Below are 16,480 nucleotides of genomic sequence, written 5' to 3'. Positions count from 1 at the left end.
AACATAGCTACCCTAGGTATTCCTCATTTCCATCTAATTGGAACATAAGTTAATTGGGGTGAAAGTTTAAAAAAAAATATGAGGAGCCCTCTACACGTTTGTGGGCAAGCCGTACGTACTTGTACGCGCAACATTTCGAAAAATGTTACAGACGTCCATAGGCTTTAAGAAAAAGAGCGGGGCAAAAAAAAGACACTATGCCCAAGAACTGCAGTATAAGTTAATTACTTTAAAGGTGGGTTGTGGCTGATTTTAATTTTTTTAATTTCTTTTGTGCTTATAGAATCTTCCGTTCTATCTTATTCAATGAGATTTAAATTACTTCAATATTTTTTAAACAAACTGAAAAGAAAAAATAACTTATAGGAAGATCATAGAATCATAAAATTCAAAAATATCTCGAATCGGGGAGAGAAACCTTAATGTATTCAGACTAAATTGATTTTTGATAATTTAAAATTTGATATTTAAGATTCAGCCTAAGACTTGCCGTAATTTATAATTCGCTTATAACTGGTTTTTATTTATTGGCTGAAAAAAATTGATCGATGAACTAGTAAGTACTAATCATTTCATTGTTTCTATATATTCCTTCTAGCAGGATGCCAATTTTGGTGATTTTTTTTTAATTTGCCAAAAATTAAAACAATCTACCAAACGGGTTGAAGCAGTAAAGAAGTATGAAATACGCACTAATTATTGACAATTTCCAAGATAATGCTTCCAGATGTTTGGCCAACTTTACGCTTACAACGTGATATCATAGGTTCTTGGTTCATAATTCGGTTATTTTTTAATGGCTGGAGAAATTGAAAAGAATTATTGAATATTAACGTAGACCAGATATTTAGAACTTCTATATTCTCCGTTCTGGCATGATGCTAATTTGGACATTTTTTTATTTTTTACCAATAATACTTTTCCTCTTTAAACCAACTACCATAGATCATAAAGAAATAAAATATACTAATAAAGCCCTACTTATGGCTTATTATAAGTTTCAGAATTAGTGTTTTCAAGTTTAACTCACCTCATGCTTGTGATATCATAGGCTTCATTTTGTTTATAACTCAGTTTCTTTTCTGGTTCTCATATTTAAGTGAGGAATTGAAGTCAGGCATTAAATATTAACGCACGCCATATAAATAAAGTTTTTTATATTTTTCATTTTAGCACGATATATATATATATATTTTGGCAATTTTTTCCTTATACTGTCTATCAACGGATTAAATTAATATACAAATATTGTTAAAAATTACTGAATAAATACTTTCAGTCACCTTTTAATCATAAGGTTGGCCAAAATCTTGTTATAATTTTTTCCTTTATACTGGCTACTATACTGGTTAAAGTCAAACACTAATAACTCACAAAACATTGTCATATTTTAGAATTAGGGCTTGTTCAGCCAACTTTAAATTTTTTACCCCCCCCCCCCCCCCCCTCCCCATTTGAAAATCTTGACTACGCCACTGATCCTTTCAATTAAGGAAATTTTTTTAAAATATAATACTGTAATACCTTCATCTGCTCCAGTTGGAAGGTTATTCAACTTGGGCACAATGTTAAATATGCCGAAACGGCAAAGGCTTAATGATAAATTATTCGAAAATTTGATTAAATAATAACTGATGGAAACACATGATGGCTATCTATAATTGAAAAAACTATTTTATTAAAAATAAAAACGATTTTTACATTGTGATTCAATATATCTAAAATTTTAAGTTTATATAGTATTATAAAATAATATAAATTTGAATAAAACAAAATGAAATAAGTTAGTAAAAATCGTGATATATTTTATAAAAGGTCATATGTAAAACTCGTGATATATTTTATAAAAGGTCATAAGTAGAACTCTCGATATCTATAATATATATAAAAGCCTTGTCACAAAAATAGCGTTACGCTCTCATGTCCCACTTTTCATATCACACTTATAATATATATTTAAAAAATCGTTAATTTAAGGTGTTATTTAAAAAATTTTATTTATTTGGGGTTATTCTAAAATTTTCCATTATTTTTATAAAATATGTTAATAAAGTATATATTTAGTAATTTTAATTTATGTGTACAATTAAAAAGTCTTTTAAATTAAATTTTTATTCATTTGTATTTTATAATCTAAAAATTTATTCTTGCTAGATGAGAGTTTTTGTTAAAACCCTTAAAAAGGATCCGTTCCACATTGAATTTTATACAACTTTATATCTCTTAATTAGGTAATTTTTATGCAAAGTAAATATTTGCATCTCTCTTATCTTTTCTGAAATTGGCCTTTCTACATGCATTCCATAGTTTTGTATATTTTCTCATAACTTCAAAATTTAATTGTAAGAATATATATTTTTCATAACTTATTATAACATTTTTGATTAAATGTATAACTTTTTTGTTTTACTTATATATAATTTGACTATGATTAAAGTTAACCTCCTATTATTTGTTAACTTAGAATATCTTTTTATTTTTTCTATTGTAATTTAATAACAATGTCTTAAATTTAAATTTATATTTTGTAACTAAGTAATAAATCATTTGGAAGGGTGGTGGTTTGTTTAAAATTTAAATTAGGATGAACATATTTTTAGCATGGTACTTTAATATGTATTCATGATTTTCATATAAATACCAGGAGCTAACCAATAGAATGATAGGTAAATCAGATATTTCCCCTTCATTTGATCCTAATTTTGAAAAAATTTTTCAATAATATAAATGGCAAAAAAATATATACATATTAGACAGATTTAATTCTTATAAACCCCTATTTCACACTTATTTTTCTGAATCCAAGGAAAAAATAAATTATTTTGGGTTTTCCTGGGTTTGGGAAATATTTTTCATAATTAATATGGACTTGGAAGTAGCTTGGGAAACATTTTTTAAAATTAATATAGTCTTAGATTCCTGAAAATTTAATTTTAAATATGGGTTAGAAATTGGCCTGAAAATTTCTTTTGGAGACATTGCCAGGCCTGATCAAAAACCAAGGCTCATGCAAATTTCATATTCTGATTGTATTTTTAAATGCATTGTGACTTTTTATATATTTTATTTCAGTTCTCAACTATCAAAATTATTATGGTATTTTTGAGAAAATTTTCCCAAGTGCGTGGACCTGGCTTGTGAATTTTTTTAATATTAGGCATAGGTGTAATATTTAACACAAAATATTTATATGGCCCTCAGGTAAAAGCTAATTTAAATATATTTTTATTCAAAAATAGTATTCATTCTCAGTCTTAATGGGTTGGCCTTTGTCTGAAGTAGGGGTGAGCTGGGTTAAAATAGAATAAAAAATAGATATGGTTTTAGAGATTTACCTATCTCCCGGGTTGGGAAAAATTTTAAAAATTACTATGGGTTGGCCAGGCTTGGGAAAATTTTTTTATAGGTTGGGCTGGGTTTGAGAAATATTTTTATAAATTATATTAGGCTGGGCTTGGGGAAAATTTTTCAAAAATATTATGAGCTAGAATGCTTGAGAATTTTTTTATTATTAACTATGAGTCAGACATTGGCCTAAAAAATTTTTTTGCAGACCTGGGCTCGGCCTGATCAAAAAACCTAGGCCCATGAAAATCTTATTTTGATTGTATTTTTAACATTATGATTATTTAAATATTTTATTTCAATTCTCAACTACCAAAATTATTATATTCAGGTATAAATTATCAGTAATATTTAACAAATAATATTTGTATTATCAAGTAAAAGCTTTAAGTTTAATTTTACCAAACCATAGTATTTACACTTAGTTTTAATGGATTAAACCTGGCCTGAAGGGGGGGGGAGGATTAAAGAATAATAATTGGATATTATTTTCAAATAAGAGGTAACAACTATCATAAAAGTAAGAAGAAAATTCTCATTCCCCGTCATTTTTGACGGGCTATCTTCTAGTATTTTATAAAAGGTTATTCAAATATTATAAAATTATTTTAATTAAAATTATAATTTATTTTAATTAATATTATAATTTATTTTAATTAATATTATAATTTATTTTAATTAATATTATAATTTATTTTAATTAATATTATAATTTATTTTAATTGATTTTATATTATATTTTTTAATCATTATTTTTTAAATTTATTTTAATAAATATTTAATTTAATTTTATTTAATATTAAAATTTCATTTTATTATTTAACATCTATAACAATAACAATTTGATTTAATAAATTTTAAATACATATTTGCAAATTAATATTTCAACTCTCATAAAAATACCAGTGTATCCTTTCTTTGTCTATGGTTTGAATGAGCTAAAATTAATATTTAAATGCCTGATTATTATAATTAACTCATCTAATATTTTATTAATTATTGTAAATATTCATTTATTATATAAGCCTATGTTATATTCTTCATCAATAAATAATAAAAAATATATTTTATCACAATTATTCTAATTTAATTGGTAATGATAATTTTATAGAAAGTAACTTGTATTTAAGATATTCTCATTTAGCAAAATATACAATATCTTTTATCTTTTATCTTGTATCTTTTTATTTTAAATAAGATGCTAGTATCTTTTAATAAAATCCAATTTTTTATAAAGAATCTTATCTAGATTCTGTATATGCCCAACTCTGTATATATGCTTTTATATACTTTTAGAAAGAATGAATGAAAGTTAATAATTACATAAAATATATTTCAAACCATATATGCTCAAAAATTAATTAACGATATCATTTTATAGATTTTCTTCATCACAATTCAAATTAAATCTAAATATAATTTAACTATATTATAATTTTATGTTGCGTTATTAATTTTTGAAATAGTGTTTAATTACATATATAATAGGGAACATTTTGGGCATGCGAATAGACGAACACTTAGCTTTGGTCGGACTCTACGTAGTGAAAAAGGAATTCAGGTTTAAAGGGTATGGAAAATTACTATGGCAAACTCTAATGTCCCACGTGGGTCACAGGATTTTAGCCTTATATTCTGTAGATTACCGCATCGATGCCTACAAAAAACTCGGGTTTTGCGATCCCACTTTCACCGGTATGCTTATCTTTAATTTTGAGATTTATTCAGGTTTTTTTATACGTAAGAATGAATGAATTCAAGAAATATTAGAGTTTTTTTTCTTATGGCATTTACAAAAATATTTTATTACCAATTAAATTAGTTTGCATATATGGAGCTACCGTTAAGAGGAATGAAAATTTTCTTAAAAATAGTGAATCGGTATCTCACACCGATCCAAAGATAGAAATTATAGATATCAGAAAAAATGCTCAACTGATAGATCACTTAATTGAATACGATTCTACCATCCACACAACATTACGCATCGAATACATAAAAGAATGTATAGGCGATAAAGAAAATATAGCGCTATTAGCTGCGGTAGATAAATCTTGGCTCGATGACCACAATAATTACAGTTCTTCTGCCACATATAACGTCAATAGTGGTAATTAATAAGTTATTGATTTTTTAATACTAAGTGTAGTTGGGTAATAGCAAAAATTGAACTCAATCTACATGCGCGTTCTGAATATTAAGGAGCTAGTTAATTTATTTCTGCAAAGTTGTTCTAAAATAATTTGCAAGCGTTTTGCCGGTTTAAAATAGAGCAATTATCCAAATATAATAATAAATTTTTTTAAATGGGTTAAATTTTTGGTAATGAATAGAGCCTTGCATTGAACCTCTTTTTCGAGGTCCGACTCGACCGTAAATAATTGAAGTTTTCGCTTTTAGGAATTAAACAATTTTAAAAAAAATCAAGTCTGACTTTGACAAGTCTGTTCAGACCCAATATATTTTTAAAAAAATAATCCCACACCGTCCAAAAAACATGCATGGCTCTAGACTTTAGTAATGAAAAATGTTTCATTACTTACAAAAGTTATAAATCTTGCAATTCTAAATTAAAAATATTATTAAATCTAAAAATTAATCTGGTCTATTATTATATCTTTAATTTTAATTAAATCACGATTTGGGTTGAACTTAAATATTATATATCAAAATCAAATTCTTGAAAACAAAATCAAATTCTTGAAAACAAAATCAAATTCTTGAAAACAAAATCAAACGTTATCACAGGCAATCACTCCTCTCATTTAACCTCGCCAATTAAAGGTTACGGCTTTCTCATAAAACGTTACATAGGCCACGCTATTACTCCTCTTTATGCCGATACCCCTTTCATTTCTCAAGTATTGTATCAACACTTAGTCGATAAAGTGCCAGACGGAGATGAGCTAGAGGTTCTAGCGCCTGTCAAAATATTAAAAAATAATCATAATAATGATGATGAGATGAATGGAGATACTACGAAGAATGAGACTCTCAAATTTACCAATAACCGTCTTAAAATATGGGCTGATAAGAACTGGAACAACTCCCACTTTACTAACATCAAAATTAAGATCACAGTGTATCGGATGTATAAAATGGATCATTTTAATAACAACGAAAAGGACTATCAAGAGAAGTGCGAAAATTCGCGATACAATAATGTGTACAGTGATAGTTTTGAGAAATACGAAGCTGATAAAGAGGAAGAAACGGGAAATTCAAACGATGCAGTACATAATAATGAAAACAAAATGAAATTAGTTAATAGATGGGGTGTAGGTTTGATTCCCGTCGATAAAGTTTATAGTGTCTCCAGTTTAGAAGCGTATTGGATTTAATTGCCTATTCATAATTTAAAAAAAAGGGAAGTTTATATAAATAAAAGGATGCAAGTTCTGTGCCTATCATTTGTGGTAAATAAATTTAGGATTTTTTAAAAATTTATATAATTCGAGGAGATTTTAATCTTCAAAAGACTCAAAAAATTATTATTCCTTTTATAACTTCCTTAAAGAATTTAACCAATCATTACATTTATATAATATTAAAAGAAGAAAAACCTATATTAGTAATTTGTGATTTTAAATATAATGTAATATATAGATAAACCGTACAATTTAATGTATATATCAGAGGCCTGCACGTCCTAATCACCGGGTAGTATTTTAATTTTTTTTAAACGGGCCAAAATAAAATTTTAAATATCTAGGCCGGGCTTGAAAATAGTTTTTAAAAAAATACCCGAGCCGTGCCGTATATTTTAAAACATATATTTTAAATTTCCATTATTATCTATAAAAATTTAAAATTAACACATTTGAATAAAATCCGGGCCGGCCCTGAAAATCTTTTTTAAAAAAATAATCCGGGCCGAGCTGTGCAAATGGTACCTATGCAGGTCTCTATATTTATAAGCAAAACAATTATTTGTAATCATAAATATTTTTTATATCGGAATTCTATTTATGTTGAAATAATCTGATTGTAGAAAAGATAAAAACTTTTTACAAAAATATTTTATAATCAATAAAAATTTTAATTCAACTTTTGTAATGAAAATAATATATACAATAATTTTAGAATATTGGTTTTATTGAACACTTATTTGTAATAAATATTAATTATATCTATTTTAAATTTTACTTTTTATAAAATTAAAATGAGCACTAATTTATTTTTTGTATTCACCTCGTAAAATTATTTTATAAGGAATAATTCCTAATGTTATTAAACGGACTTGAATGTAGCGCACTAAATCTACTTACTAAAAAAATCATATAATCATCGGCTGAGGATTTTAGTGTTCCATATCCTTCTTCCAACGTTACAGAGTTAATTTTTAAAAATTTACCTGTAATATTTTTAATAAGAAATACGTAGAATTTCTTTCTCATATATCTTACTATTATAGTATTCTTAGAAAACCTTTTTTTATTCGTTAAGTTAACAACATTTCTTAGTTAAAATAATAGTATAAGTATTCAAATAAGATTCATTTTAGTCATATACAGGGTTTCCCATCCAAAAAAAAGAAAAATTCAAATCAAAAAAGGATATTTATCAATCAAAAAAGGTAAATAGTCAATCAAAAAAGGAAAATAGTCAATCAAAAAAGGAAAAGTGTCAAAATAAAAAAGAAAAGTATCAAAGGCTTAGGAAAAAGTTGGATCAAAAAAGGAAAAATGTCAAACAAAAAAGAAAAAGTCCAGTAAAGGAAAGCGTCCAATCAAAAAACGAAAAGTTTCAAAAGCTTAGGAAAAGTATGAATCAAAAAAAGTAAATCATTAAATTTTTTATCTTGACAATTTTTCTTAATTTTTCCTTCTTATTTTAAAATTTTTGCGAGTTAAGTCATTTTAAATCTTTCTTTTTCCTTTTCTCAATATTTTTCTTCTTTTCATTTTGATCATTCTTTTTTGTCTTTTTAAATATCATTTATTTACTCTGTCATTTTCTTCACTTCTTTAGTTTTATGTCAAACAATTCTTTCATCCTACATAACAATTTTTTGACTTTTTATGAATTTTTTTTCCTTATATTTTATTTTTTAAATTTCACTTAATTTTTATTTCTCATCGGCAATCAAAATCTTTTTTATTAATATTTTTTGCATATCAAATTATTTCATTATAATTTTACAATGTATATATATATATAGTAAGAAACAAAATTTATATTAATCATTAATAATTTCCTCTCTTCTAAATTTTGAAATATAGATCTCCATATTTCTAAAATAATTCCGTGCATTCTCCTCAGATATTCCTCTTTCTCCATGCCTAACAAATTCCTACTCGGTATTAGGATTTTGATTTCTGACAAACTCCTTCCATTGAAAAACACATTTCTAATGGGATTAAGATAAGGAGTGTATCGTGGTAAATACTTTATTGTATGCCATCTCCTTTCTAACGATTCTCTAATTGTATGATTATGAAATGGAACATTATCCATCATAAAAATCATATTCATCTTATTACCTTCTTCAAAATGATTTAGTATTTCTTTCTTTCTTTCTTATAAGGTTGCATCTTGCATCTCGATATTTGATTCTGTATTTTCTCTAACTGAATGTAATGATACCCCTAAATTTAGATAGTAACCTTAATGTTAATACCGTGTCTTTTGATATTTCTACATCATATCTTTTTTAATCATTTCACATAGCTTTTTAAGGATAAAGTGCAATCCAAATTTATGCAATTTAATTTATAATCTTCCTGTTCTTGATTTAATTTCTTGCGTCCATGTGAACCTCCTTTGGGTAAACTATTATATTACATTTTGAGATGGGAATATTTTATATTTCTCACCGTTTTATAGCGTATTTTAAACATAATGCTATTTATGATACTATCCTATTTCGACGCGCCAATCATTAGAGCTTTCATTACACTATTAATGTTATTTTCTTTGTTACTACCATATCTTCATTATTTAATTTTTTGAACAAAAAAAATTTCATTTTAAAAGATATACTCATCAAATGGAGTGAATGACAAAAAAGACTGAAATTCTTGATTATAACATTTACCTCATTTTTACGTTTAATTATATTCATAGATCAATGAATATCATTAAAAATACTTATAAAAAATTTATTTACTGCTCAGAATTATGGTTCCACGTCAATTCGGCGCAAATTCGGCGAGTATTTAATAGAGTTGCAATTTATTATTAAATTTATTAGTATAAAGAAAAGGATGATTAAATAAAAGTCATTTTGAATGTTGGTTCTAATAATTATTTCTTCATATTTTTTTTTAAAAAAATTCGTAATTTTATTTATTAAATGCTTAATATCAATAAATAATTTAATAATATCAAAAAAAAATTAACAAACCAATATTTATACCGATTTTGGTGGACCAATTTACCATGTTAAGGGTATGTTGATTAGTTTTGTTGATAAAGGACTCGATTAAGTTTTTGCCAATATTATGTAAGCTTGGAGATTTCACGCATAGATGTAAGAAAGGTTTGGTTTTCTATCTCAAATCTTACATATTATTTTGGCTAAAATCTTAATCGGCCGTTTTTAAAAATAGACCCAAATCCGTATAACACTAATGTTGATCCAAAAAATTTTTTAATTAAGTCTGACTCATAGATTTATTAAAAATCCTTAATCAAAAACGAATTAACGCACAACCTTTTTTATTTATTTTAAAAAAATGACTATAGAAAATATAATCTATATTCATAAAACATGCTTAAAATATGTTTAAAAGAACATTTTTAAAATAGATAACATTTAAAATAGTTTAATATATTTGTAAATTTGAAAAAATAATGGATCAACATTCAAAATGACTTCTATTTAATCATCCTTTTTTTATACTAATAAATTTATAAATGATTCTGTGTCGAATGGTCGACACGCTGAATTGACACTGCGCCGAATTGACGTGATATTCAGAATTATTGAATGCATGTTGTATAAATATTAAAATTTCAAAATTAAAAATATATATGATTGTTAGCGTCAATATGTTTTTTCCGACTTATTTCAACTTTTAATCATTTTTTGAGCTCGTTTTTTAAAATTTTAAAATCTATTTTACCGAAAATGTATTCCATCATTCAGACTATTTTTCCATGAACTTATAAACTTAATATAATTTATATTAGATTTTCTATATATTTTTTATATAAATTATAAATGACTCAAAGGTTAACAGCAAAATTATTTACAATTCATAAGATAAGATTCCAAACATGATATAATATATTTCAGAAAAAGTCCGATTTTTTAATTTTAAAAAACGCGATCAAAAAATGATTTAAAGTTGTAAAAAATACACATTGACGCTAACTATTATATTTTATTAATTTACATAGTATTATAGTTAAAATTTATTTAATTTTAAAATAGTACATCTACATTATCACTAAACGATAAATTTAATTCAGCAATTGAAGTGAAATAATTTGGAATGCAAAATTTTTAATAAAAAAAAATTTGGTTGCCAAAGAGAAATAAAAATTAAGTGAAATTTTAAAAAATAAATATATAAGGGGAAAAATTCAAAAAATTATTATATAGGATGAAAAAGGGAAAAGAATTGTTTGATATAAAAATGGAGAAGTGAAAAAAAATGACAGGGAAAATATATAAATCATTTAAAAAAAACAAAAAAGAATAAAAAATGAGAAGGGCATTAAGAAAATTAAAGATTTAAAATGACTTAAAGAGATCGCAAAAAGTTAGAAATAAAATAAGAAAGAAAGATAGAAAAACTAAAAATTCACAGGGAAAAAAATATTTAAAAAAATGATTTATTTTTTTGATTGACAACTTTTCTTTTTTGATTGGAATTTTTCCTTTTTTGAATGATACTTTCCTTTTTTGATCGAACATTTTCCTTTTTTAACTGGGAAACCTTGTAGATAATCTTATCAATTATAATGCATTATCTTTATTTTTTCCTCCTGAAAATAACGAGAACCGTTTTCTGGGAATTATACTATACCCAAAGTAATCCCAGATACAATGGGGGTGTTTCCGGTCAGGTGTTTTTTGGCTTGATAAAAAATAATTTTAAAATCGGCAGATTATATAATATACTTTATTAATGAACTTCAATATAAAATAAAAATTAAAGTTTACAGGCTTTACATATAAAAAAAGGATTTATAATTTTATCTATGAAATTATTTTTAATTATTAATGAATCTTTAAATAAAGGGGATGTTATTATCGGTGAATGTCCTTTTTTTTTATAATGTCTCATTGTAATTTGAATAAGATAAAAAATTATATTGACAAAAATGAATGATTAAAAATGTAGTGTCCCTACAATGCTATCAATAATTTAATCCTTGTTCAAAATCTATGAAATCGTATCTCATATTTATTAAGGGCTCAAAGTTGGTCACAGTATCGATTTTAATGCGTAGAACTTAATAAGTTCATTTTAAATGAAAGCATCTAACAAACCGTTTTTTAACTTTTAGTATTAAAAGAGGTTTTTTGCTCTAAAATATTTCCAAAGTGCCCAAAGCTGATTTTTTTACAAAATATTTATAATATATAAACCTATATTAGTTACAAATTTCAGGTTCAATGTCAAATAGTTTTAAAATGCGAAAACTGTCTAAAATTACCCCATGTCCTAAATAGCCCCGGTATTCCCTACTCTATTTAATTTTTGCAAAATAATTTAAACCATAATTTTATTAAAGAGCCCTATAATAGCCTTTTCATAAAATATAATATAGTGAAAATCAGCTTAATACTAAAAATAGGAAATAAAGATTAAAACAAAAAGTACAACCTTTTTCTTAAAATTCTTATATATGTGGACATTAAGAAAATACTGTTTAGGCAAATAGCAGTGAGATATTTAAACTCCAATAACGAAGCTAAAAAAATATTATGAATGTCTTCGCTAGTTATGAATACAAGATGGCAACTGTTATATTAAATAAATATTTATTTATTATATAAAAAATAATTGATAAAAAAAATAATATTAAAAAATTAAATATTAAAAAGTGTAAAACAAAATCTATTCTCAAAATTCTATAATTCAGAGCTTCTTAACAGCAACAACTTCGGACATATGAACCTGCAACAATTTAATAAGTTATTGCGACATAACTGTCCATTATGTTAGCGATAAATGGATTTTAACGAACTCATTATTGCCAATTGTGGAATTTGCACACCCTCACACGGTGAGGATATTAAAGAACTAATAATATCAATACTCGCAAAATATAAAATAATTGATAAAATTTCCCCCATTCAGATATTGTTTCGCCGGTCAAATTATTCCTCTCATTCGTGAGACCTATAACCCAAATTTTAATATAATACGATATTATTAATCTTATCGTACAAGAAAGACTTTCAATGATTTCAACAGAATTGGAAAAAGTTGAGTTATTGGTTAAAAAAATCCATAAATGTCCATATTTGATGCAAGATTTTGTTAATATTTGTAATTGTAAAATTCCATAAGATGTGTCCACTGATACCAACATTAATAGTGTCATTGTTGAAGCTAGATTCAAAAAATATGGCAAATAAAAATTTAAATGATGCTTCATTTTTACTTCAGAAATTTTTTAACCTGTTTGTAAACACATCACCTGTCGACAGTTCACAAATAGAAATGACAATGTTAGATTTATTACAAGAAATTTATTAAATATTAAGAATAATTCGTTTTATTTGAATCGAATAAATGATTAGTCGTATTCGGATAAAACAAAGAATTTATTATTCCTATTCGTAATTATTCGATTCCGAATTTTTTTGAATAGACCTAGTCCATCTCCAAGCAACTGCTTTTTCTAATAATTTGTATAATGGTTTGGCTTTGGTTGCAAAATTTGAAATAAATTTTGAATAGTGTGTTGATGACCCTAGAAATGAATGTAATTGTTAAAGATTGTTGGTTCTGGTGCTTTTTTTACAGCCTCAGCATTTTTTTCGGTAGTTGTAATCCCGTTTTTTGAAATATTGTGTCCTAAACTCCATTTTGTTTGAAAAATTTACATTTTTAGCTTTATTCCATTTTCATCTAGACATTTTAGTATCTTTTTAAATTTGGTTTGTGCTTCTCTCTATTTTTCCCGGTTATTATAAAATCATCTAAATAATAAGCTACTCCTTCAAAACCTTTTAATAATTCTCGATGGCTCGTTGAATTATGGCTGGAGAAGAAGATGTACCAAAAGGTAGATTTGTATATTTAGATAATCCTCTACGTATTGATTATAAATTTTTGAGACTCTTCCCCCACTTTAATTTGAAAATAGGCATATGAGAGATCCAATATTGAAACTTCCTCTCCTTTTCCCAAACTGGCTAATAAATCTTGGATTCTTGATATTGGGTATGAATCAATATTAATATGATTTATAGTTCTTTTAAAATCCCCACAAATTAGTAATGTTTTATCTTTCTTTTGAACAATTACTATGGGTAATGCATAAAGTGAATGATTTATTTTTTCTATTACTCCTATTTTTAGTAATCTGTCTAAATCTTCTTCAACTTTATCTTTTAATACGTATGGTACGGGGTGATTTACAGAAAATTGGGTTCTCGTTTTTCATATATATTTGTGCCTTAAAATCTTTCAAGTAGCCCAATTCTTTGGTAAATAATTGAGAAAATTCATTTTGTATATTAATATTATTTATATGTATCATCCTTTCAGGTATTTCAGTCATTTTGGAAAATTTAGTTATCCAGTTTCTTCCAATGATATTTTTGGTATATTCTTTTGTAATTATGAGAGGTAGTTCTAATGTTCGTCCTTTATATTGTACTTTTACTACAGTCTAACCTAATAGTGGTATATTGGTTTCTGTTAGCTTTTAAGTTTTAGCATGCAATTATCCAGGAGAGTTAAGTTTGTTTTTCCAATCTATTTAATTAATTATGCTTGCCCATTCCATTCTGATATAGCTGTTGTTTATGTTATATTTGAATATCGTATATATTCAAAATGTTAAGTTATATATTTTAAAAGGACGTTATTTGTGTATATTATATTAATATAACTTTCTGACATGTAATATTATATTATCGAGGTTAATCAAATTGCATATTATAAGAAGTTAAATTGGATAATTATATAAGTGTATATATATACAAAAGAATTACAAATAAAATTCATTATTGTTTTTAAAACATAATCGAATTAATATTTGGCGACGAGGTAAAAAAAAAGTCGCGCGGTTTTCGGTCAAGTTAAATGTTATATAGAATTATAAATTTAATTTTCTGTTTAAAAAAAATAATAAAATAACGATAGATTTGTTTAGAAATTATGGATAAAAGATGAATGAGATAAATGGGCTATTGACGACTATAGACACATAAAATATCCTGAAAATTTTCTATTGACGACTATAGTCACACAAAAAAAATATTCCTCAAATTGACGTCACTTTGAAAAAATTATTTATAACCTATGAAGGAATAAATATTAACTGATATAAAAAAAAAGAATTACTCTTCCCAAGAAAATATGGGCAGATATATATACATACAAAATTGCAAAACAACTTATAAAGATAAAACAACTGTTCTAGCTAGCATCTAGAATTGAATTCATTAGATTAAGTCGCGGGCCTACAGAATCCGTTTTGAGTTATTTAAAAAATATAAAGGAGCTAGCCCGAAGATGCGAATTTGAAGATAATGCAGAACTAAGAATTCGCGATCAATTAATCGCCGGAGAACTAAGTTTACGATACTCAGATACTAAAGACGAAGACCAACCGTTAAACTTAAACAAATATATAGAATTTATGATAATGATAAAGGGCACGATGCAGCCTATTTAGATTTTCTTGGATTATAGAATTTATAATGATAAAGGGCACTATCAAAATGATTGATACAGCCTATTTGGATTTCCGAGGATTATTGAATTTGACACAGCCTATTTGGATTTCCAGGGATTATAGAATTTAACTTAGCGTTACCAACGAATGTAAAAATTAATATGATCAACAATAAATATAATGATAATGGTAACGTGAATATTGACAAACTATATAATGAAATTGCTACGGTGTTTGATAATAAATTAGGATTAATAATAAGTAGATGAAAACGGAAAAAATTAATATGATCAACTTGAACTTGGTAAATAAAAAGATTAAGACGATCTTAACCTGGTGGGAAAGAAGATGTTATATTTGAATATCGTATATATTCAAAATGTTAAGATATATATTTTAAAAGGACGTTATTTGTGTATTATATTATTATAACTTTCCGACATGTAATATTATATTATCGAGGTTAATCAAATTGCATATTATTAGAAGTTAAATTGGATAATTATATAAATGTATATATACAAAAGAATTACAAATAAAATTCATTATTGTTTTTTAACATAATCGATTTAAGAGTTTATTTTAACATTCACCCAAAATTCTGGATTATATTCGTTTTTTATTATTAATAATTTCTACAGACTCGAGCAATGTGCCCAATTTTGTTGCATTTATAACAAGTGGCATTCTTGAATAAACAATTTTCCCTTCTATGGTTTCCACTGCAGGAGTGGCAGGGATTTGGTTTTTAGTAGCTCCTATTATATGATATTCATTAACTTTTTGAATTTTATTTATATTATTATGTTCCTTCTAACTGATCAATTTTAGTTTCATCATTTTGTATTTTTTATAGCTGTTTCTACTGCAGTAGCTATTTGAATAGCTTTATTTATGTCTATATCATCTTCAGATAATAATCTTTGTAAAATTTTGATTTTTTATTCTTAATATAAATTTATCTCTTTGCAGAATTTAAATATTCCCCAAATTCACAAGTACTGCAGTAGCTATTTGAATAGCTTTATTTATGTCTATATCATCTTCAGATAATAATCTTTGTAAAATTTTGATTTTTTATTCTGAACATAAATTTATCTCTTTGCAGTATTTAAATATTCCCCAAATTCACAAGTACTGCAGTAGCTATTTGAATAGCATTATTTATGTCTATATCATCTTCAGATAATAATCTTTGTAAAATTTAATTTTTTATTCTGAATATAAATTTATCTCTTAATGCAGTATTTAAATATTCCCCAAATTCACAAGTCATTGCTAATTTTTATTTGATTATATTGATAAAAATTATATCTTTCTACAA

At 25.4% G+C, this 16,480-nt stretch overlaps 1 protein-coding gene across 1 annotated transcript; it reads left to right on the top strand.

Annotated features, from left to right (window-relative positions):
* Positions 1–4,832: 4,832 nt before the first annotated feature.
* LOC135928370 (uncharacterized) lies at positions 4,833–6,752 on the top strand. The gene is made up of 3 exons (XM_065464825.1): positions 4,833–5,040; positions 5,168–5,455; positions 6,094–6,752. Exons 1-3 carry the CDS (start codon positions 4,848–4,850, stop codon positions 6,684–6,686), a joined length of 1,074 nt encoding a protein of 357 aa, XP_065320897.1. The 5' UTR covers positions 4,833–4,847; the 3' UTR covers positions 6,687–6,752.
* The last annotated feature ends 9,728 nt before the right edge of the window (positions 6,753–16,480 follow it).

This window comes from Gordionus sp. m RMFG-2023, chromosome 4 (genome assembly GCF_954871325.1).
Source record: "Gordionus sp. m RMFG-2023 chromosome 4, tfGorSpeb1-WG-v2, whole genome shotgun sequence".
In the NCBI taxonomy this organism is placed as follows: domain Eukaryota; kingdom Metazoa; phylum Nematomorpha; class Gordioida; order Chordodea; family Parachordodidae; genus Gordionus; species Gordionus sp. m RMFG-2023.
Note: the sequence above shows the minus strand (reverse complement) of the source record. Positions and strands in the feature narration are given on the sequence as shown.

Bases quoted from the DNA above. Each gene is read 5' to 3' on its own strand.
- LOC135928370 (XM_065464825.1), top strand. From the start codon at position 4,848: ATGCGAATAGACGAACACTTAGCTTTGGTCGGACTCTACGTAGTGAAA. The intron at 5,041-5,167 runs GTATGCTTATCT...CAATTAAATTAG, and splicing joins TTGCGATCCCACTTTCACCG to TTTGCATATATGGAGCTACC. The intron at 5,456-6,093 runs GTAATTAATAAG...ACGTTATCACAG, and splicing joins CACATATAACGTCAATAGTG to GCAATCACTCCTCTCATTTA.